Raw genomic sequence first — 24,475 nt, 5'->3', positions numbered from 1 at the left:
TGTTATATAATAATCATCTTGGATATTCTGCTAACTACAATTACACACAGAAAAACGATTTGGTGATATTCTACAAATTCATAACTAAAACTTGAGCAAAGTCAGAAGAGAAAAGAGGAACTTACTTAACCCAATTAAGATCATCAAAAAACAACAACACAGGAGTAAACATCATAATTAGTGGTGACTCTTTGAAATTCTCATTGAATACCAAAATAAAATCTCTATGACTGTCAGTATTAAATTTAAGTTGGAGAGTCTATTCAATGTAAAAAGATAACATAAAAACAGTAACAAAAGATTAGAAAGGAAGAAATTTAATTTGGATTTTCTGGATTTAGAAAGGCCAAAAATTATTTTAACAAATTGCTAATAAGCGAATTTAGCAAAATTCCTTCTGTAAGCTTGACATGCAAAACAGTTAGCTGCTTTGTCCTTATGGGAGTAAAATATTAATAAATTAAAATATGCAAAACCAATTTGTATTCACCACACTGTCTACGTAAGATACAATATGTTTTAACTATTTTTTTTTTTTTTTGATAGACGCATCTACCTGGGATTGCCAGCAGCACTAAGAGGATCAAGCTATATTCCAGCCTTTTTGATCCTACTTATTTTGAGAAAGCATCGTCTACCTGCGGAAAATGCCTCTTCAGAAACTATGCTGGAGACAAAGTTTACAGGGAAGGAAACTGAGTGCAAAGAGATGGACCAAAAGTCCAAAGTTTTGGTTGATGAGGAATTAAAAACTAAACTGTAGCACTCTGCTATCGCATGTCTCCCAGAGTTGGACAACACACTCAACCTAGCTGTTTTTAAAATCAGTAGAGGTACATCAGGTAACTTGTCCCTGTCTTTATCAAAAATTTCTTTTTACTCAAGGTAAAAAAATGTTCACTGATGGTGAAGTGATTTTCCTCAGAGGGACATTTATAACCTTCAAAACAGGATATTAGATCCAGCTTTATTTTTACATTAAAACAGCAACTTCTCTTTCAACTCATGCAAAATAAGTGAATAGCTCCCACACCTCCTTTTCCAAGAGATTCTAAAATTTTCCTATTATGAATATCTATTTAAGGCCATTGAATTTCTGCTTTGATATCGAGTTGATTTAGAGACTGAAATTCTTATCTTCTGTGAATATTGAAGTATTTTTCTTCAAATTTATCACTTTAAGTGACAGAAGCCTAAGTCTTTTTCTATTTTGGAATTGTTCTTTACCCTTTCCTACTCATTCTAGACATGATTCTTTTAAAGTAGATTACTCACTAATATGCCATCACTTGCTCTTATTTCATTCCCTGCCTTTTTTTATTCGTGTCATACATTTACTCATTTTGTTCAGAGTACTGACAAACTTAATCAGGTAATTAAAAATCATGTAGCAAAAACTGTTGGACTTTTTTTTTTTCAGCAATTCAAACGTGGTGACTAAACTCTCTCTTAAAAACAAGCGTCTAAGTCAAAGGATGAAAGGACAATATTAGAAAAACACTAGTCCTAAAACTGTCTGCAGTGTCAGATATTGTCCCCAAAAAAGCCACTTTCCCAGATTCAGGACGCCGCCTGCATCTAATGTTTGTGTCACTGAGGATGTCCTACATTAAAATACAAAGACTAATTTTCCATACATCATCTTAGAGAATGAAGCTTTTAAAAAGTAGCTTCTGTTATGGAACTGAGGTTACTAAAATTCAACATGCACATTTAAGACTAAATCTACTCAATTGTTTTGTAGCTTAGGGATACAATAAAAGTCTGAAAGGATTTTAGAGACACAAGAGGCCTTGTGGAGGATATGGAGTTTCCGGTCCAAGAGGGTAGGATGAACAGCCAGGTTTATTTACTCCACATTCCTGTATACCTGCTTGCTTGGCACCATCTAATGGCTCAGGATTGAATTATTCAGGTAGGAAAAATAAGGACAAGACAAAGGAAGGGAAAGAAAAGAGGACAGGAAAGGGAGAAGGAGGAAAAACAATCAAATACTTGATAAGATTTGGAAAGTGACTATTATACTGGATGATACACATCCAGATAGAAGATGGATATTGCCAGTTATGTTTCACACTAAGTTTGCCCGTGTCTAGGGTGAGAGTAATAAATGCTATTACACAACGTCATGGTCTTGAAACCTGCATTGATATAAATATTATCTCCTGCTCTAGGACAAATAGAAATAAGGAGCTTATTTTATTGACTGTATACTTAAGATTTTTTTCAGTTTGTTCAGCCACATAGTACATAGTAGGCATATTAAATCTTGGAAGTGATTTTAAGATTTATGACTCTTGTATCAAATTTTTAAATTTATTACTCAGGAGGTTTGGCATCCTACAAACACCTGAGTAGGTACCTGAGGAGATTATTTTTATGTTTTTAAACAATGCACTTACTTTCCTTTTTACTGTTCTCAATGTTATAGCCTGGTCATATATGAATATGACTTACATATGTGACTCATACAGGACAATAATGATAGAAATGGCTCAAGCAGTACTCAGAGGTCCATTATAAACAGTGCTGTCAAAGTAAAGCCTGGTGTGTGATAAAAACAAAATATGAGACTTTTTTTTTGCAATCAGCCCTAAGGAAAATTTAAGCAAATGTTACTTTAAAATAAAATAAAAAGGAAATCTTACAAGACTCTTCAAGCCTTCAGATGTCCGTAATTCCTGTGTGTACGGCTGTTAAGGCTGATGCCACCTTGGGCCCTTACACTTTGTCCTGTCCTTCCACAGACCCTACCCAGGACTGTACTGTGCAGTAAATCACTTCTCGGTCATCAGGGGATTTGCAGTTAATAGATATTGTTTAATAATCACTAGGAGCTAATAGCCTGTATGCTCTGTTAGTTCTCAAACAATGATGAAAATCTTCCCTGACATGTTCCCAGCATTCATAAGACTAGTTACCTATTCGTAAATCTTGACTTAGGAATGCCTGTCTTATTTCCAAGCACCCACCTCCATTCCCTAGGTTAACTATAAAATTGTCCCAATGTTGCCCAAATATGGCCTCCGCACCCCACTTACTGAAATGAGACTTGAGGAGAGAGTTTTGGATGAAGTAGAAAAAGCAGCTTTATTTCTTTGCCAGGCAAAGGAGGTCACAGTGGGCTAATGCCTTTAAGACTGTGAGCCTGCTGTGGACAGAAGGCAGAGGGTTTTATAGTAAACGTTCAAGAGTTGAAGGGGGGAGCTAGTTTCTACGGGGATCACATATAGGATAACAAATTGTTGCAAAGTTGTCCTTGCTTTTGCAGATGCAGTGGTCCCCTTCCCTCTGCTGGATATGAAGTCTACCTCTATAGCTTTGGGGCTAACAATATGTTTGTACCTAGAACAAAGGATGTGTAGGAAGGGGCTCCATGGAAAAGAACTCTAGAGAAAAAAATTGTGCAGTTTAAAGTCAGGTTGGTAAATGCTTTTAGCCTTTTAAGCGGCTGAGACCTGAGACCTCCTGCTGCAGGCTGAGGCCCGCAGCTTGAACAACAGGATACAAGGAAACCACAAGGAGTCAAGAGGAGGGCACTGGGGTCAAGAGGTGGGGACTGGGGTCAAGAGGAGGGCACTGAGCATGCTCCCTGCACACAGCAACATGAGGGGGTTGGGTGGACCACCCAAGCCTCGCTCCTCTCCAGCCCAACCCTGGTCAGCAACGGCATGAGAAAAACCCTTTAAACCATAATACAGTTAAGCAGCCACCAAGTGCCATTGCAGATATCAGATGGTCACTGATGATAATAGGATCCTGCTCAGTTACACCTATGTCCCTTTGGTGGTGGGGAGTGCAGATGTGAATGCTTCCAGTTCCTTACTGCCTGATCCCAATAGATCCCACCGTGTGAGTAAGTTACCCTATAATAAAGGATCCATTAATTACATGAAGCTGCCTGCCTTAATTTTCTGTCTCGAGATGCCTTGTCAGTTTGACGGGCACTTTTCATTCCCTCCACCCTCCAACACAGAAGAAGTCAGTTTCTAAATAAAATAATAATTTAATGTATCCTAATGACATGTCACTTTTCTGTTAAATTTTCTCTTGCTTTCTAAATATTCTTTGTGCTTTCCATTTCCACTCCTTTCAAAAACCAATTGCTTATAAATAATTGGACTCTCACTGCTACTGTGAAGTGCCGGATAATCTGTGGTCTCTTCCAATTTAAATGGAGACAAAGTCTAAATTTAAAGGGGTAAGTTTCTAGTGATAGACCTTGAAGCAGCCTCAAGCTTAACAACAGAGATTAGTTAGGGGCAAGAGGTGCTGGAATGGAGCAGAACCCTGCAGGCCAGCCCACCCCCAAGGTACAAAACTGAGCGGTTAATGATTAGGGATAATAGAGTCACAGGCTTAGTGCCTGATACACATTCCTGAGTTGTTTTGTAAATACCGTAACTGTCACTTGGTGGGGGAGGGAGCTAACTGTATGATGATCAGACTTGTCGACATGACATAAGCTTCTCCATCTTGAGCAGCACTGAACCTGTGGCTAGCACAATTCCAAGAACTGGCCTCAAGAATGCGATTAACATTTTTGCTCATAATAATCTATATATTTATAGGCATCAAAATAATTATAGCTTGCTCTACCTGTATAGGTAAGTGGGCAACTAAAATTGTCGGCAAAAAGATGCTACAGACCCATGTCAAGAGGCTGTATCTTCCACTCTGAGACTACAATACCCTATGTCAACCCAAAGGAGTTACAGGAGATGGAACTTCACCACTGATTTCATAGAAATGGAATGATGTTTGACAGTGGGGAACTGAAGGCAGCTCTTTTGCCCTTTTGCTCTTTGCACATTTCTGTTCCCCTCTAACCCTGAAAGAACTTAATTATAGGTATGAGGTCACTAAGCTAGTGAAACTAATGCCTGACTTATGCTCTCCTGAGTGCACACCATGTCTTTCCTAACCTGTTCATTCTTTTTCTAGATAAAAAGAAGAATGAAGAAGTAAGTAGTTAAAGAACGATTAGCTCTCTACCCCCAACAGCTCCCTTAGCAATCCTGCTGGCAGGTCACGTAGGCAAAATAACATGTGACGAGAGAGTCAGCCAGTCAGCAGGCAATGGACAATGAGCAGAACTCAACCTCCTGCCTTGATGATTCGCTGAGATTTCCTCCCCGCTGCCATTTTTCCCTTTAAAAACGGTCATGGCTGAGCAGAATCTTTGAAGTTGGTTTTTAGACATGTCTGCCTTCTCCCTAGATTGCCGGCTTTTGTGATTAAAGGACCTTTCCTTTCTACTAACACTTGCCTTTCGAATTATTGGCTTTTGAGTGGTGAGTGGCCAAACCCAAGTTCGGTAACAGTGCATTTACAGGTTAGTGGTCAGGAATGGTCCATGGTGTTGCTGAAATCACACTGCTTTGTGTAATCATCTTCTCATCAGGTTGGTTCTTGGTTTCCAGGTGGTGAGCAAGTCTATTTAGGGAGGGTAGAAGACACACAAGAGGAAAGTGACAATGGCCACTGTCAAATTTATTGTGATTATTGCTCAATACTTTCTTTTGGGTAAAAGCTCCAGAAATACATATGTTGAAATTGAAACAAAGAGATTAGCATAGTTTCTAAGAATGAGAGACATGAACATTTTTATTCTATTATAGTATTTATTATGGTATATATTATAATGTGTTTACATGCTATTTCTCCACCTCATTTGTGGGCTGGCAAAGGGCCAAGATTCTATTTTGTAAATATTTTTACCTCTCATGTTTAGCATGTAGATAGCAGTCAAAAACACTTTTTTGACATTTCAAATTTATTTTTCATTTAAAATATTAAAGAAAAGCTTCAAAACATCTGAAACCATCACTCCATACCAATGACTTAATGTAGCTATTTTAAATTTTTCCATCTTGTTTTTAGTTCTTATTTATAACATGCATTTTTTTTTGTATGACTGGCATTTTTAGAGTTCATTTATTCATTCATGTATCATTCTTTCAGAAATAATTGATGATGCATCTGCAAGCTGTCAGGCACCAAGCTAGATGCTGGAAATAAAATATGTAGGTAAAAAGAGTTCATTTCCTACCTTAGAGCTCATGATTAGTGGGGAAAACAAACAGTTATCAAATAATCTTAAAAATGTAAAATTATCACTTTGATAAGTGTTACATTGCTACGAATATATTGGAAGATTTTAACCAGTGAAGAAGTCAGAGACATTGAAAGAATGGTGACTGAGCTTAGATCTGGATGCCAAGAAGCAGTTACTCAGGAAAAAAAAGAGCTTTTCAGGCGAGAGAAACATCATGATCAAAGACCTCATTGTGTGAAAAAGGATGGGAGTGTGAAGATGTGGGGCAAGAAGGAGACTTCAGTCTGGACACTTAAGTCTTTCTTCATAGAAAGAAGTCATTCTCCCACTAAATCTCTGATTAATGCTTCTTTTTCAGCTCTGATTAATTCCTCAAAAATAGATTTCTTAGGTTGGTGTTTTAGTTGATCCTCTAAATCACCTACCTTCTTCCACAAATTTCTTCTTTATCTTTTTCTTCCAGATTTTCATAGATTTTTCAACTGTATTTTTTTTTATCATGGATTTGGGTTTGGGGCCATTGTCTTCTTTCAACCTTATTCAACATATATTTTAACTATTTTGCCTTATTTTGCTTCCTCGAAACCTTTTCTTATCATATTCTTATCTCTGTTGAATTTTCCCCCTTGGGTCTGTATTCATGTTTAATACCTGCTACTGAAGTAAGGATTAATATTTATCCTGGATTCTTGGACTCTGAAGTAGATCAAATAATCTGAGCTATACATTTTAATGTTCCTCTCCTTCACTGTACATGTCACATACAAATATAAATTTAAGGTGTCTCTGTGGTGCAATGGATAGCACATTGGACTTCTAAATATAAATTTATTCTTTCAATTTATATAATTGTATAAAATTTTATAACTTAATTTTGTTATAGTCTTCTTTCCCTTTAAGGTGTAAGCTCTGTAAGGTAGTGTCCTTCCTTGTTTGTTTACTGTTATATATCATTTTGCCTGTTAGATTTTTGACACTCAATAATTGTTGAAGAAATAAATATTCAAGATACTGTCTTTTTCTTTGTAATTTTTTTTGAAGTCCATAATTTTCTCTCTTTATTTTTTAATGAGACAAGATCCCATCAAAATTTTCACATAGTAATCTAGCAGGTGGGTGGTTTTTCAAATTTCTGCTTATGTGTTTAATGAATCTTTTCTCAGGTCTACAGTTTGAGAATAGGTTAATACATATAAATTTCAGTCTCATTCCCAGATTCTAGCAAGCATTCATCTTATGCGACTTTGGTATATTTAGGAATTTCTTCTATCCTGAGGCTTGGTTTTCTGTATCTCTTTATCAAGGGCTCCATCTGGATTTTTTTTTTTTAAAGGAAGGAGATGTCCAGGCTGTATCACATATGTTTTGAATCAAAATCTCTGGAGTGGGTGTATGATTGTAGCTTCTTTTTAAAAAAAAAAAAAAATGCTCCACAGGTGATTCTAATGCCATTTTTTTCCTTTTAGCCTATTAAGAATAAAAACTACAATTTCTAGCATTTACTATACTAAAGCTGCCATCACTAGCAAATACAATATTCAAATATGTGTTCTCATTTACTCTATTTCTTGCTCTACTGGTGGGGCTGTGAAAGAAGTCTCTTTGTGCACCAAACAAATAAACTCATTAAAAAAAAAAAAAAAAAAAGCCATGCAGTAGCAAGACAGCTAGTAAATGATCTGGTGCAGACCTCACTTCTTCCAGACAGCAGACAAATGGAATGAAGTCACCTCTTTTAAATGGGCTTTGCTTTTTCAAGTTAATGTCAGTTTTTCTTAATCCATTTCCATGAGCCTGAAAGAAACTTAACACATCCTGTAATATGCTGTCTGACCATCTCAGCTTGCAAATTTTTGATTTGCTCTATTTCTTCAGCAGTATCTTAATGAGAGTTTGGAAGACAATGTATCAGGGGGTTGCTAGTCAAACACAACTTCAGCTTATACATTCATAAGGTTTGGAAAATATATGACTTAATATATGAATGACAGGTGTCATGATAGCATAACTCCTCCGTTATACTAGACTTTAGGCTTGAGTAACATGGTCCAAACTGGTTTTAAAAATGGCATTAGGCTTTTCTCCTTATTTAGGCTATTAATTTCTCTCTTCCTTTTTCACCTTTATCTAGTTACTAGTCACTGCTTTAATGAGTTACAATTACCTAAACAAATACTTTTTATTCTGTTACATATTAACTATGCCTTTCACTTTAAATTTGTATAGATCATATATTCTATTCTTAACCCCAGATGCACAGCCATAACACTCCCATTCTCGTTCCCATTTATAGTTTGTTTCATTGTCATAAATTCATAGGTGATTCATTGCTCCATTATTAGTAAGGAATGTGGAACATCATCAGTGAAAGGGCCAGGAACTGCTCAAAAATAACATCCTACTCAATTAATACAATGTTAGTTAAAAACCCAGCAGCAGAAGAAATTTTTCTTCTCCCCTTAAATATGTGTTTCATGGTCTGCTGTGGCATCACCATTTAACGGTTCTAAGTTTGCTTCATTCACGGCTTTTCCTTCAGGTTCTGATGCCTTGGTGTTTTTTCCTTCATATTTTTTCTTCATAGCAGAAATTAATACAACATATAAAATAAGTGCTGAGAATTTTAAGCATGTACTCAAGCCAAAAAAGGTATTTCTGTGAAAAGAGAAAAAATAAAAGAGGCAATTTTCATTTGGAATTGTGTGCAACACTGTATGTTTGCTCTCCAGGATGCAGAAGATCTTAAAAAAAAAAAAAAGATGTTTGAAATCTTGCATAAAAACATCGAAGAATATTGAGGTAACAATTTTAGTGATTCTTTTGATTGGAGCAGAAGGAATCTGTGATTATTTTTAAAGGAATATTAACCCATTAGAAACTAAGGGTAGTTAATTATCTGTGCTTTCCAAAAAATAAGGTATATTTGGAATGCTTAACTTTCTCAAAGACAGATTAGCTCACATGCAATGAGAACAGATGATAAAGGCAATGAACTGATGGTAAGACAATCAAATTGAATCCATTTAAGTTGAACCAGGAGCCAACGTTTATGTTACTGGCTTACAGTCCACAAGACCCTGCCGTGTGGTCCACTACAAGTTTTTAACAAAAATGCATAAAATTACCTGGCAGACGTGGTCTATTCCTGTAATCCTCCACTTTGGCTGAACATTAGAATCACCTAAGAGATTTTTTTTAAATCCCATAACCAGGCCACACCCCCTAATCAATTAAGTCAAAATCACTAAAGGTGGGACACAGAAATTAGTATTTTTTAAAGCTCCTCAGGTGATTCCAGTGAGCAGGAAAGATTGATGACCACTGACCTGCTAGGTTAGGAAGCGCTCGCCTCGTTAACTAAATGTTGACAAGCTTTAAGCAAAAGATACCATGAACACACTTAGCAGGTTTAACTGAAGGTGAATGGAATTCATTATATAACTTTGAGCTGTTTAAGCTTAAGTTTATTAAAATTGGAACAGGATGTTGTGCTGTACCAAATTTTACTAAAGAAATATTTTTAAAGTCTTCAGATATATTTGCCTCATGCGTGGGTTATGCCAAATAGTTATCACCAATGTTAAACTTCCCAAAATTTCCACTGCTACCAAGAAAAACCAATGTGGGTTTCTCCTTACGTGACTGCTACTGAGAGAAACTGAATTAGGTTTAGATTCAGGATTGATATTATAATATAGACTTTTACTCCTTGGATTAGGAATTGTTCATGTTATTTGTCTATGCTAGATAAAAGCAATGAATAATTATCTAGTTACCTCAAAGTATTAAATCCAAAAGAAATCATAAGGTGACTTTAAGTTTTTTCATATGTATTCATTGGCGAATCCCCTGATCTTTCTAAAAATTCCTCTTCAGACAATCTTTAGGCAATTACTTTGCAAACTACCTTAGACAATGAACACAACTAACCGAAAGAAACGGGATAAGGGCCATGACTGAGCCACAAAGTGTAACGAGTTCTAAAGAGGACAGTCATTTCCAGGTGGCAGGCATAGTGTGAACTTCAGGAAAGACGTATCGTTGGAATCACACAGGACAGAGTTTTTTTCAGACCGCCTTCTTTCACTTGCCAATGTGCATTTAAGATTCCATCTTGTCTTTTTGTAGCTGCATAGCTCATTTCCTTCTACTGTTGAATAATATTCCATTGTATGTATGTACCACAGTTTATTTATCTGTTCACCTGTTGAAGAACATCTTGGTTGCTTCCATTTTTTAGCAATTTATGAATAAAGCTGCTATTAAACACCCACATGCAGCTTTTAGGGTAAGTATAAGTTTCCAACTCATTTGAGTAAATACTCAGGAGCACAATGGCTTGACCATAAAGTAAGACTATGTTTAGCTTTGTAAGAAACTGTCAGATGGTTTTCCAAAGTGAATGAACAATTTTGCATTCCCACCAGCAATGAAAGAGAGTTCCTACTGTTCCACATCCTTGCCAGCATTTGGTATGGTTTACTCTTAGTTTTTAAGCACTCTTTATATATTTAGGACATTTGCCTTGCGTCTATGTCATGAGTTATAAATTCTTTTTGCAATTTATCTTTTGTCTTTGAACTTTTGGTGATACAGAGTTTTTAAAATATTTTATTTTATTTTTCCTATCATGGTTTGGGGGATTTAAGTCATACTTAGAAATACATTCCTTCTTCCTGGATAGTTAAAAGAATTGCTACCATGATTTCTTCTCATACTTGAAGTTTCACACTTTAAATTTGTATATTTGATTAATTTGCAGTTAGTTTTCATTTAAGGTTAAGGAATTACTACAACTATCTTTTCCTAGACAACCATCCAGTTATTTCCCTATGTACAGAAGAGTCTAGAAATATTTTTTCCCACTAAATTATGACCAGAGCCCCAGTTGATAATTTTCTGTCTTCCTAGAGAAGGCTGAGGCCACTGTATATAGTGTTTTTTTTTTTTTTTTTTGGTTTTTTGTGTGTGTTTTTGTAGTTTTTGTTGTTGTTTAGTATTAGGAGAGTTTTTGGAAACAAAAACAACCTGAATAAAAATCCCAGATCTTTTTGATATTAACTGTGTAATTTTGAACAAGTTACTCATTCTCCTTGGCTCTTAGTTTCTTCATATTTAAGGGAAAAGGAGAAAAATATCATCTACAGTTTCTATTAAAATGAGATGCCAGATTGCCTGATATAGCACTGAATACAAAGTTTTTTAAATGTTGGCTATAATTATTAATGTTATACTGAAAATAACATCCTTCAGGAATTAACATAGTCAAAGGAAAAAATCAATTAATAAAATATATTTAAGACAACTTACCCATATAATTTGGAATTATATATCCTACAACTCCCTTGCTTCCCAAGATTGTTGATGGACCACTTCATGCATGCTCTATCAATCATAGCCCCGAAATATATAGGAGCTGGAATTCCTCCTGCAAAGAGTTAAAAAGATATCAATCCAAGGAAAATGTTTCAAAGGAAACCGGGTGGTGATATTGCAGATGGATACGTTTTAGAGTCCGTAGAAGTTAAAAATTTGGATGGACTCTTTCGTTGTTTTGGCCTAACTCTACTCAAGAATCAAGATTATTAGAACTCTAAAAGCTCAAATCACATTTAATAGCACAGACATCTTTTGTCTACCTTTACCATGCCAGCACACATAGGGAAGGAGGAAGATTATATGCCTGTTCATCTTAGAATACCAATTTAGCATAAGCCTGGTTGGTAAAAAGGAGAATGTTGTCAGCAAAACATAGAAGTCATGTTGGTTCCTATGTAATTTTTCTTAGGCAAGGACAGCTGGAATAGTGGGACTCAAGTTAGAACTTCACAGGGAAAGAAAAAAGCTCTCAGCTCAACTGTGCAAAGGCAGGAGATTTTTCAACTTGATCTTTAAGAAAATTAAAAGGTGAAGGCCAACAGTATGACTTCCTCCCCAGAGAAGACAGGCCCAGGTTCACAAAGTGTGGGGCTCCTAGTAGGCTGCCCTTTATTCTTGTGTCAGAGCTCCACTCCCGCAGTCTAGGTGTCACTGGAGCCCACAATCATGTGTGTTCTCTCCACTGACTGTGTTCATTCTTAACACCTCCTGAAGCTGCCTGGGCCGTCCAAGTTAGGCCTGAATCTTGTTTCTGTTGATATTCTGATCACCATGATGACCAAGTCTCCAGTGGTCTGTACCTAACCCAGTTTTTATCTGTAGTGTATGAGTTTGTAGAATTTGAGGCTTTTCAAGAACACATATATTGTCTTAACATGGAAGTACCCATCTGCTCTTATTGCTATTTTAATAAACTCTGAGGTTGACTCCTAGTTCTCAGCATTGGTAATTTGAGCAAAATTTTAGGAATATGCTATTAGAGATCCACAATTCAGTTGGTGGAACTGAAGTCATCATGATTTTACTTTGTTCTTTTTTTTTTCAGTTTAATGAATGATTTTCAAATTTTATATTGTTACTTAAAAGTGATAGTGATTCATATTTTACAATTTTGCCAACTCTATTTAATCTTAGTCTTAATTTTCTGAGAGTGAGAAATCTTAGAATGTCCAGGAACTAGTGTCTGAGACAAATATGTCTGAGGAATACTGGTGCTGAGAAACTGGATTAGGACCTCACAGGTTTCCGCAAATCAGAGCCATCCTTGGAAAAATGAAAAATGTATGCTAACAATTTATTTTCTATGTCTAATGATCAAACAATGAATTAAATGTTTTAGGTAACAAACTTGGTCTTAATCATTACTGAAATTTTAAAACTTCAAATGACCTGTTTTCCAAATATTTTTTCAGGATTTTTAATACACCTCCCACAATTTACACCTGTATTGTATTCAGACAATTGTTTGTGATTGGCCGTTTGGTACTCAGTCTGTATTTTTCCCGTGGAAGCAGTTAGGTTCCATTGGACATATACTGGACATATCAAAATAGGAGGCTCACAGTCAGGATGGCAATTCAGTCTTTGAGCTTTGAGGTGAAAATTTATATCTGGAATTCATCATCTACATATGTATCATACCTAGTGCTCGAATAGTTAGTGAATGGAAACCCACGGCAAGTGATTTCAGTTCAGGTTGAACATTTCTGAAATAAAATGAAGGCAAAGCAGCATTAAACATCTCTGAAAGACCAAACTGAGCTAAACATTAAGACATTTCTCAGTGTTGTTCTTCAGGGTCAAATGAAAACTTTTAGGTGAAGAGCTGACATTATTTAAAGTTATAATTTCAGTTGTTTTAGTAGGCAAACATCTGAATGACATTAATAATTATTAGTCCCTTCCTTATTCAGTGTGTTATGATCTCGACAGTTTTACAAACATTTTCACATTTGATCCTTAGGAAATTTTGAGATAGTTAGTAGAAACATGCTTTATTATATCTATGAAGAAACTGATTTCGTGTGATCTGTTCAGTTGACAGGAGCAGATATTATGTAGGTCTTGGTCTGAGCAGAACTCTTTTGACCACCTTATTTCTGCCACTGTTTTTAACAGAAGAGTTAACTATGATTCGTGAACCACATAATATAACCAGGAAGGTCAAAAAGGTTATCTGTATTCTAGCATCCGGTGTATTTAAATGTCATTTTAAAGACAGCGAGCACATTTGTAAGCTCTCTTAAAGATGGTCTTCCCTTTCGCATTCTGGGAGCACATCAAGCCAGGCTGTGGCGACAGCGGAATGAGGATCCTAAGACAGACCCTGCCTTTACCATTTACTGAGATGGAGAGTGACCTAAATCCTAGCTAATGAAGATCAAGTGTGCTTGCTTCCTCACCAGAAATTAGGAATGGAGGGCTTGGCTGAGAGTATGAGCACTGTGCTACAGAATTTGCTGGTAGGCCTTCCGCGTGTTTAAGATTTTGGATGCATGGTGACTGGCTGATTGCTTTCTGTGGGAGAGGTAGGTCCTTGACCTGGCAGGGCTGGAGGTTCAGATGCTCATGGTGATCTAGTTTGGTGACCCACCCCTTTCAACAGCTTACATAGGTGGCTGCATAAATGCCCCAGGAAAGTGCTCGCTAGTCTAACCACACTTCATAGAAGTGAAGTAGGGATGTTTATCACCCACATCCCAATCACAGCTTTAGGCTCAGTTACTCCATAACATGTGGATTTCTTCACTATGTGACTGTTCTCGCAGAGAAGGTGGCATTTGTTAAGAGGAAAGGGGCTCTCGTGATGAATCACCTTCTTCAACTCCTGTCCAATTTTTAAAGACTCACAGGATTGGTTGAGCCTTCAAATATTTAGGAGGGAAATGTCTGAAACTGCCATCTCTTTTAAAAAATGTGGGTTTTTTTTAATTATTTCAAACTTGCAGAAAAGTTGCAAGAATAGTACAAAGAATTACTTCCTCACTCCCTTCACTCATATTTCCAAACATTGTAATTTTATTACCTTTTCTATATTTTTACTCAGATTGATTTTTCTTCCTAATGCTTAAGACTTCTATTTTATGTATTTACTTGCTTATTTGTTGCTTTTGTCTCCTATACCCATACAGTCTTCCATCCCTCACCACCCCTCACCCAACTGGAAGCTAATGAAAGCAGAAACTTTATCATTTTTGTTCACAGTTCCATCCTTGGCGCCTAGAACTGTGCCTAACACATGACATGAATACATACTGAATACATAAATGCCATCACTTCTGCTTAGTCTAGTTTTAACAATAACCTTATGATGGAAGCATGGGAGCATCATTGACAGACTGAAATTTACATTTTTATTCTACAGTCTGGCTCACAGTTTTCTTTCAAAGAAAAAAAATCAAAGGCTGGTGGGAGATCAGCAAATGTTTCTGATAAATGATAATGTTGCTCTTAACAACTTTCTTAATAGGGAAAGCTATCATCAAGGTTGGAACAGTGATCTCTAAAACCCTCTTTCTTTCCATGAAAAAACTTTAAATTAAGAAGCCAAAACTTGTTGAGAAGCAAGTTAATCTGGAGTTTTGAGAAGACCTCCTGTAAGTTAATAGATCTGTAACTTGGCAAATACGGAAGGCTCCTCCTTTTGAGCAGACAATATTTTATATTAAGGTAGAGCAATATCTGTGGAATAAATTAGTATAAGTAATTTGACAAGATTCAGAGTCGTTGTGGAATTTACACAACTGTAGACTCAGTTTATGGGTTTATACTCATTTTAACAAAAGTTAATACATTTCTTTTCTTTCCCTTCCACATCATGCTGTTGGCTGACAATGAGCCTGTGGCTAACCCCCTAAGACTTCGAGGCATAATTCGATGTTAACCTAGGTCACCGTACTTACATATATATATTTTAAGACCTACATGCAAATCTTCATATATGCTTTCAGTTTTGGGTGACTGAATGATGAACTTCACCAACAGGGCTTGTATTATCTGTCCCCTTCCTAACCCTCTAATCTTACCTTGTGCCATCCCTCTCTCAGTCTGTATGTCCCAACCAACTGGCTTCTGTTCATTTCTCAGCCACATCAGCTCTTTCCTGCCTTGAGGCGTTGGCACCTAGTCCCTCTCCCTGTCAAGTTCTTCTCTGGGCTAATTTTAACTCACTTAATCTTTATTTGAGAAGTGCTGAGTCCTCATCCTCACAGCTCCACACTTCGATCCTATGTTCGTTTTCCCTTTAACTCCCTTTAATAACACTCTTTTTTTCCTTAGGAGTGCTAATGACAATGTGTAATTATGTGTTTATCTTTAAGCTTGTTTGTCTTATGTCAGTCTTTCCTGTTATAATCTATGAGAGCAGATATTTTATCTGTTTTATTTACCAGGGAGTATCTTCATCAAGCATGGTCTCAATATTTGCCTAATCAGTGAAGAAAGGAACTAATTCTGTTCATACATTTGTTTCTTTTCTCTATGAAGGTATTTGAGAGACTAGCTCAAAAGCCATTCTGAGAGTAGACTAAAGCTTTGGAATATCATGGACTGTTTATATTTCACAGTCTGGTTCCCAAATGTTTTCTTTCAACAAAATCAACAGGTGATTCACTCTGATAGGCCCTTCAGGATAGAAAGTATCTCAAAATTAAAAATTCTTTCAGAATCACAACAAGGATTCTTTCACATTGAAGCAGTTGTCAATCAGTCCGTGTCTTAAAATTCTTAATTAGAGGAGAAAGTGTGAAATCTAGATTTTGTAGTGGAAGAATCCAAGGCAAAATTATTATTAATTACAGCACTGAACTATCACAGTAATCCTAAGACAATACATTCTTAGAAAAATTAAACTGTAACAAAATATGAATTTGGGCTCCAAATATGTTATGAAAAAAATATGTACATTATTAGGTGTGTTTATAGTCTAATATACAGAAAATGCCTTAAAAACAGTCATACTCACTTAAAAATCAGCATGATAGTTGCGGTGCTTCCCAATGCCATGGAAAGAAAACCAAGGATTTGTATTACTATATAAATATAAAATTTTCTTGCACACTGATTCTCTCTCGGGCATTCGCCCAACTTCACCGAGTTATTTCCGCTCTGGAAACCATTTATTTCTGCACAACTACAGTTATGAAACACCTAAAAATAGTTTTTGAAATATTACAGAATATATTTGCAAAATGTGATTAGGTTATAAATACATTCCTTTATATTTAAATACATCTCACTCATTCAAGCTAAAATATTTACAGTTTATAAAGAAAACATTGTAAAAAAAATTGCTTAATAGTTGAAAGGCAAAATAGTTTCCTGGATTCCTTTCTGGACAAGAAAATGTAATTTACTATTAAATTCTCATTCTTCTCTAAATTAAAAATTGGGAAAGAACAGAAAGAATTCATGTCTGATACTCTGTATACAGTTTTCTCCTTAATACAAATTCTCTTAAATATTTCTCTACCATTCTCCTCTACTTTCTGTAACACACCTGCTTTACTCTCTTTTACAGTCTCTACAAAGTATCAGGGCCACTCCTTGGGTAGGGATTGCCTAGGGAATCCTGAAAATATAGTAGTTTTGGAAGGGCCAAACCTGGAACTAAAGCCACCACCAGAGGAGGGTAGAGTCTAAGGCAAAGGGACCAGGCAGGGATGCTAGAATTCTACTTTGGCCAGCAAATACAACATCCAGGAGCAGAACGACAGATTACAGCATAAATGGTGCCATCATCAGAGAGATCTAACACAACAGACTACCCCCCAAAGGTAAAAGCACAGACAGAGAACGTTTAGGAGCAAACAATTTTAGAGATTTAATTTGGCAGGCAGTTTATGTAGATAGGTGGCCTTAACAAATTCTGTTCTGAGTCTAGGCTAAACGAAGGTTTAAGGGAAGTCTGACCCTATTAATGCTAAAGATTAATTACTGAAGGAGGAAGTGAGGAAGAATTTGAATCCACACTAATCTGATGACCAAGCTTTACTTTCTCAGTAGAAATAATACAGAGGACTTTATGTAGCATTGGCCAATAAAACCAAATTTAGATACAAAGAACATTATTTTGAGTAATTAAAAAGGGATGATTGATTACTAAGAATTTGGCAAAAGAACTCCCCAGTAGCCTCCAAATGATACAGTGATTGTCAATATTAAGATAGTGTCTCCATAGTGGACAGATTTCTCTTTAGGCTTCTAACATCATGTCTCTTCCAGCCCTTCTCTTATGGGCAAAGTGGGACCATGGATTAAATGGACCATTCTCAGTGAAAGGCACTATAGCCATGAATATGAGATGCAGGTTTTTAAGTACAGTCCTTGGGCCACATTTGTGTAAATTTATGACTCAGCTTTAAAGAATCTAGGTGCTTTATGCTTCAAAATTCTCGATGTCCTTCATTAATACAATGACTATAGGAAAGACAAAGATGGAAAATGTTTGAAAATCAAAGACAGAGGATGTGGTAGAGAACAATGATCAAAGCTGATAATATTGCTAATACTGGTGATGGGAAAATGGTCCAGGAAATGGCTCCCCAATTTTGTGAGATATTCAGTGGATTGGAAGTGAAGTAGAGAATACCCTTCTGATGCCCAGCTGTTGGAAGTTGCTCAGGGGATTGAGGAGAACCCATAATCTGCATGGAAGCGGATATTTTGAGTCAAGAAGGGAACAGCACTTCTGTGGGAGACGTTAGCAATAGGTAAGCAGAATAACTAAGTTATCCTGGGTAGGGGAAGTGCCAGCTTTGAAAAAAATCAAAATTGGAAGCCAAAAATTGGACAGTCAAGTGAGTATGAAGCACTGGTTAATTTCTTGGAAATTCAAAAGAGTATTGAGCCTAGAGATGAACTCATCAGAATCTATACGCAAGGTTGCATGTAGATGGTTGTCCTGGAAAAGCACCTAGAGTTGACAAGGGGTTGGCTCAGGACTTTCCTACAGCTCCTGAAGGGTAAAGTACCTCCAGCTTAGTGGAAATCATATCCTTTAGTCAAATTAAGTGCTTCCTAGAGACCCTAAATGCTTTTAAATTTCAAAAGGTCATATTCTTATAAACTCAAGGGGAAAAGGTAATCTCAAATAAGAATTCAAGCAACAAAAAAACCCCTTTGTGTTCCAAGCAGGATTCTACATGAGGCTTTGTTTACACATCACAGCCATCACAATGACAGACAATAATGGAAATCTTTTTTCTGTATTTTTACTGGAGAACTTCGTTGTAGAAAGATTTGATAAGTAATAATCAAGTTAAAGTAAGTTAAATCAAATCTGCAATTTTCATTAAGGAGAAGAAAGTAAAAATTAATACTCACAATAGACTTTTTACTGCCACTTGAAGATTTGCATCCTGCTAAACAAGGTGACATGTAAGTTATTCCATTGTCCCCACAGACTGGTTCCCATTGACTTTCATCACAACTGCAGTCTGAGTTGCAATAAGAAAGTGGTACATTTATATGAGATGCCACTGGATTAATTCTGGAAATATATGATGGACATATATCAAAAAGAGAGAGGATGAGAGAGGAGAAGAAGGAGGAAGAGGAGGAGAGAGGAGAGGGAAAGAGAGGAGAAAGAAGGGAAAAGGTTATCCTTAAATTAGATGGAAAATTTTGGTGGGCTATGACACCAAGATGGCAAAATTTATTTTTAGTGCTTATTAACTTTTTTACCCTTCATCTTTACCCAGACATAATTTATTACCTAGAAAAAATAAAATATAAAAAGAGAAACACAAGAGGTCTTTGTGATTCTATCAAAAAATTACTCAAAGTCACTACATTTTTCTGAGATTTAGTTTCTCTTCAGTAGGGTCAGGGCATTAGAGTAAGGTTCCTCCCAGCTCACTGTAAAGTCCCATAAATATGTGAATGTTATTTAACTAGTTTGATTCTAAAAATCTATATTTTAATTACACAAGAACTCAACATAGTCAAAACAGAATCCCTAAGGATTAATTTTTAAAAATCAAGAATAGAATCAGCTGAGAAGGACTAGAAAAACTCCATATACTTTTAAAATAAAACTACAACATATTTTGTGATTATTTACTGTAAAACATGGTTGTGTTTATAAACTGTAATCTTATAACATGGCTAAAATTACAAAATGGATTATTTGCATAATTAATTTTCTGCTTATAGATTTTTAAAATTATGTTTCTGTTTTGTGGTAGAAATCTTGATAAATTATCATTGAATGAGAAAGTATTTTTCCTGAAAAAAAAAAGCAGGTTCAGAAAGTCCATAATCAAGAATTTTACTAAAAGCATTTAATACCTATTCCTGCTTGGGGGCATAAGATGGGGAATGATTTAGCCTCCAAAAATAGGGTGACGTTTAGGTAAGTGAATGTGTAGAGATTTAACAAGTTCAAACTGACACCTCAGAGGGTCCAGAGTTTAATGCTCAAACCCAGCAACAAGCAGCACTGAGAAGCATGCTGACTCAACTATGATCCAAGGATCTTTGCTTGTGGCCGGAACATGAACCTTCTTAAGCTTACGTTGTTGGCTATATTCAGGAGATAAGAAATCTGCACAGAAACCTTCCCCTGACTTGGCGTAGAGGCTGTTGTGCTAGGAATACTGCACATTACATAATCATAATAAAAAGTAAACGTTTTCCAGGTCCAATATGCAATTACATATAGGATATTCATCAATTCTACTGCTAGTGAAAACAATACCCAAAGAAACAATATTAGCTTTCAGAAAAGGAGAATTCAGTACAATGTGATGGTTTTCTTATAAAGATAGTTGTTAAACATCAAAGGTAAATGTTGATAAAGATTGTCCAGTCACTTTTGGAGAATGTCATTTATGTTTCTCTGACGATGGATCCGAGATTCTAACAGTTAAGACTAAGAGTCCTGGAGTCAAAACCTACAAATTCGAGTCAGAGTCTTAACGTTGTTACCCACATAACCTGTGTATCTGTCTAAGCTTCGCTTTTCTTCATCTATAAAATGGACAAAAAAGTACCCATCACTCATTGTAAGCACTCCATAAACGATAACTATCACCATTATAACCAATATAGGTTTTCTTTAAGGAAGGAGGGAAAAAAGAACTTTTTGAGATCCTAAGAAATGGATGTTTTAAAAATTTATCAATTGAAATTTGTCTAAATTAAAAGTTTAGTTAAAACTGCTACCTGTCTTGTTTTCCTTACATTCTTTTTACACTGGATAGTTTATATATTGTGTAATTGATATACTGATATATACACACCCATCATAAGTCAAGGTTAGGCCGGCAACTGATTTGTTTTCACAGATTAGTGCAAAATTTAATAGATGAAATATGAAGGCCAATGCATGGGTGAAAAATGACAATTTGGCAATTCCAACCAAGGTAAGTTTGAATCTTTTAATGATATATCCTCCTGTAAACATTCCAGTTGCCAAAGTTGGTATGGAAATGGATCCTAGAAATTAAAAAGCAGAAAAGATGTAATTATATAAAGATGGTTATTCTGAATGTCTTTACATATGAAATACAGTGTATATCAACCAAATTCATCAGATCTTATTACTTCTTAACTAGAAGGCTGGCAGGCCAGGGTGGAGGTAAAGGATCACTGTACCATGTAGGAGAGAAACAAATAATTTCTTCTTGCCAGTGCTAAAGGTTTGGTTTCCTCAATAGCAAAGGCCAAGAATATTTGGCCAAGAACATCTGTAAGTGTAAACATATAGTTTCTATAATGTGCTTTTTGTCCCACCCCCTGGAAAACAACAACAAAATATCACTTTCCTGCCTATGAAACTTTTATTGTACCATCTAAAATCTTTTATATCTCCTTAAAATGAAGAGTTCCTATCCTTAAGAACTTACTATAAATTTGCCCAGTACTTTAGAATTGAATATTTAATGTCTCTTCTTTATTCATCTAAACACACATATGCCCTGAAATGATAAATAGGCCAGTACATGGTATTAAAAATAATTGATTCCACTTATAGTTTTTCCATTTCATTGTCCTGCAAGATTTATTAAACATGAAGTACCCTTAAACAAAAAAAAGTTAGGCTGAGAATCTTACTAGGGATTAAACTTAAGTTTAGTTTTAACTTTTATCTCAAGTTCAAGAAGAGCATCATACAGAATTATTATTTTCTTGTTTACTTACGACTTATTCATATACCACTAATAAATTCAGCTTAATTTATCAAATGTTGAGTTTCCACAGTCTGCTGGTTACTGTACTGTATATTTTACTGCTCTTAAGAATCTTATACTGGATGTAGGGAAAGAATGATATAAGAAAACCTTTCCTTCATAAACAAGCTTCAATGTGTCACTAGAAATAGACAGTGTAGCAAAAAAAAAAAAAAAACTCTCTTAAATAAGATACTTGTTTTGAATTATCTAGATATCAGTGATGTGTTTAAATTGATTTTTCTTTGGAGAACACTACTGACTTATTTCTTGTATGTAGCTAGGTTCTGATTCAAAGTCCATGAATTATGGAATAATAATAATTACATTACGAAAGAATTTGTCTCAGAATCTCAGCCCTAGAGTGTAAGATCCAGTTATCCAGATACCATGTCTAAATATTCCATTCACATGTGACTTTTCCTTTAAGGACTTATCTCTTCAAAAATAACACGAAAGGCAACTTCAAATGCAGAACAATGCTGCTATCACAACACCGATAGATTTGACAAAATTTGAAAAAGAATAAATGGAAATTATATTTACTAAAATATGAAATTTCCTGCATACCACAGTGTCACTTGGAACTCAATTACTCGGTAGCATATCATTTATCAAGCAAACATAAACAAGGGGTCTTACCAAACAAAATGTTAGCCTCAGAAGCTGACTGACCATACTGTTGTTCTACATATTTGAAGACATAAGTAAAACTGCCAATATGGCTGCTGATTTGTAGAAGTGTCATAAACAATGTTATAACATACAAGGGATTGGTAAGGATGCTTTTCAAGGACTGGAAAAAACCTATAAAAGTAGAGATGAAAATATTATAATGCAGGTTAAATGTATATTAATAGCTTAATCCTATAAATGTAAGTTATATAAGATTCAAAGTTACATAAATACATAGCATAGAAAGTCAGCATACTTTGCAGTCCTACTGTCAACAATTTGTTCTTGTTTAGTTAGTTCATCTTACTCCAAAATAAGATCAAATATTTACTTGCTTAGCAATTTGCTTTGTTCACATCATATTTAATTATTCTTCGCAGTCTACCATACAATTGCATACTTCATGAGTTCATTTAGTCATTCACTTAACAAATGTTTGGTTTTCATTTGGGTACCATGTAATATGCTAGGCACTCAAGAAACAAAAGTGAATGAAATGCAGTGTTTCTTATTTATTAGCACTTAATAATATAATTGTTATATTAATGATGTAATTGTTATGTAGAAATTTATCTTAAAGATAGTATAATCCAACGCACCCAGAAATAAGACTAAGGCTCAAAAATCACAAAGCTCAATTTAGTACCAGGACTCAGATCTCTTGTTTCCTGGGATATGGCTTTTCTACCATAAAATACTGTGTCAGTAAATCTGGTAGTATTATCAATCACCTTTCTTAAGGTATTATTCTGTCTCAAGTGACCTTATGACAATAACAGGGCAAAAACCTATGCCTACAAACAGATGTGTAACGAGTTCTTAATCTCCATACCTACCAAGAATTATGGGATCTGGGTCTCTGATCATCAGGTTAACCAGCTGCAATGGGAATTAAAAGTGGAAGGAACTACTCAGAAAAACAGTGGGAAGAGTCAGAGTCTAGCAAGACAGAACCAGATATGGTTATTGAGGGATCGATGGCATGGACATCTCTGAAAGATCTTGTGCTGTAGATCTCTAAACGTTTCCGTTAGATGTGGTCAGAATGAAACCTTTCCAATGGTAACTAAGAAATAGTTTAATTTGCTTATAATAATAAGAACAAAGATTAGGGCAAAGGGCATGGAAGAATAAAAAGATGTAAGGAAATGTATAGCAGGAATAAATAGTATTTAAAGTTGTTAGGCCAAAATGCTAAACTCCTCTCCATGGGACTCCTCAGTTAGGAAGGACCATTAACTTGTGAGGCACTGTAAGTGAGTTGTGACATTTGATAAAAAAGTAAAATAAAATAAGGCAGATAGGCTCACCAAATCATTAAATTTTTGAGGTGGATGAAAACTTGGATGGCATCTGGTCTGAACTTCTACACAATCATGATCCACTCTATACCCTTGATAATTCAATCAATAAGCAATTCAACTGACAGTAAGCTGACTATCTCCAAAAGGCATTGCTCCATTTTTAGACAATTATTCTTTTTTACAAATTGTTTTTGCAGTGAACTGAAATCTTTCTTTTTTTCTAACCAATTAATTTTATTTCTATTCAAATTTGATTTTTTTTCTGACTAAATGTTCTTAGTTACTTCGTCTATTACCAACAGCACACAATTAAGGACCTCTTTACTGTCTTAGTTCGGTCACTATCTTACAAACACAGTTGATGACATACATGATGTTTACAATTGCCCTGTTTTTGCTTCTTCATTATCCTCTCCATTTGTTTTGGGCTCACAGTCAATCCAATCCTTTGGGTTTAGATAAACCACTATTTTTTTTATGGATTTAATTTGCTACAGGGGAAACAACAAAGACCAAATGAAAATTTATTGGAATGTTACTTTTAGTGTGTATGTTAAATTTCAAAGACTTCTAACTCGGTGATTTGCTGGTAAACGTTTAACAATTGATTCTTGGGAAAAGCAAGGCCTGACCTGAGTATTTTCCAATTTCCACGGTAATAAATGGGGGTAACTTCTCCCACCATGGCCAAATTCAGGCTACCAATGCAGCTGAAAAATTAAGTCCTCTCTCATGAGCCAATACAAGGCACACCATTGCTTTTGGATTAGAGTAGTAGAGAGAAGAAAGTAACAATAAAGTTGTGAGTGGAAGAACTGATGAGAGGGAGCACTTGGGTACAGTTGAGAATCTCTAATGTCACTTCAACTTGAAAAGGTTGCCAAGGG

The 24,475-nt window shown here is 35.6% G+C and overlaps 2 protein-coding genes across 4 annotated transcripts in view; one reads left to right on the top strand and one right to left on the bottom strand.

Annotated features, from left to right (window-relative positions):
• The window catches only part of SLCO1A2 (solute carrier organic anion transporter family member 1A2), a 77,321-nt gene extending 76,023 nt beyond the window's left edge, over nt 1–1,298 (top strand). For all 3 annotated transcript variants that reach the window (XM_074357372.1, XM_010946502.3, XM_074357373.1), the window contains one exon: nt 547–1,298. In XM_074357372.1, the coding sequence (XP_074213473.1) occupies nt 547–763 (217 nt within the window). In that variant the 3' untranslated portion in view covers nt 764–1,298. The remainder of the gene's footprint in view (nt 1–546) is intronic.
• A 6,174-nt stretch (nt 1,299–7,472) lies between these two features.
• LOC105062275 (solute carrier organic anion transporter family member 1B1) overlaps nt 7,473–24,475 on the bottom strand; it is a 57,361-nt gene continuing 40,358 nt past the window's right edge. The window contains exons 9-15 of the mRNA XM_010946498.3: nt 22,252–22,416; nt 20,680–20,875; nt 18,761–18,926; nt 16,401–16,585; nt 13,079–13,143; nt 11,369–11,486; nt 7,473–8,713 (exon numbers count right to left, since the gene is read on the bottom strand). Coding sequence (XP_010944800.1) covers nt 8,518–8,713; nt 11,369–11,486; nt 13,079–13,143; nt 16,401–16,585; nt 18,761–18,926; nt 20,680–20,875; nt 22,252–22,416 — 1,091 coding nt within the window. The 3' untranslated portion in view covers nt 7,473–8,517. The remainder of the gene's footprint in view (nt 8,714–11,368; nt 11,487–13,078; nt 13,144–16,400; nt 16,586–18,760; nt 18,927–20,679; nt 20,876–22,251; nt 22,417–24,475) is intronic.

Source organism: Camelus bactrianus, chromosome 34 (genome assembly GCF_048773025.1).
Source record: "Camelus bactrianus isolate YW-2024 breed Bactrian camel chromosome 34, ASM4877302v1, whole genome shotgun sequence".
In the NCBI taxonomy this organism is placed as follows: domain Eukaryota; kingdom Metazoa; phylum Chordata; class Mammalia; order Artiodactyla; family Camelidae; genus Camelus; species Camelus bactrianus.
The sequence above is the reverse complement of the archived record's forward strand: the minus strand, read 5'-3'. Positions and strand labels throughout refer to the sequence as shown.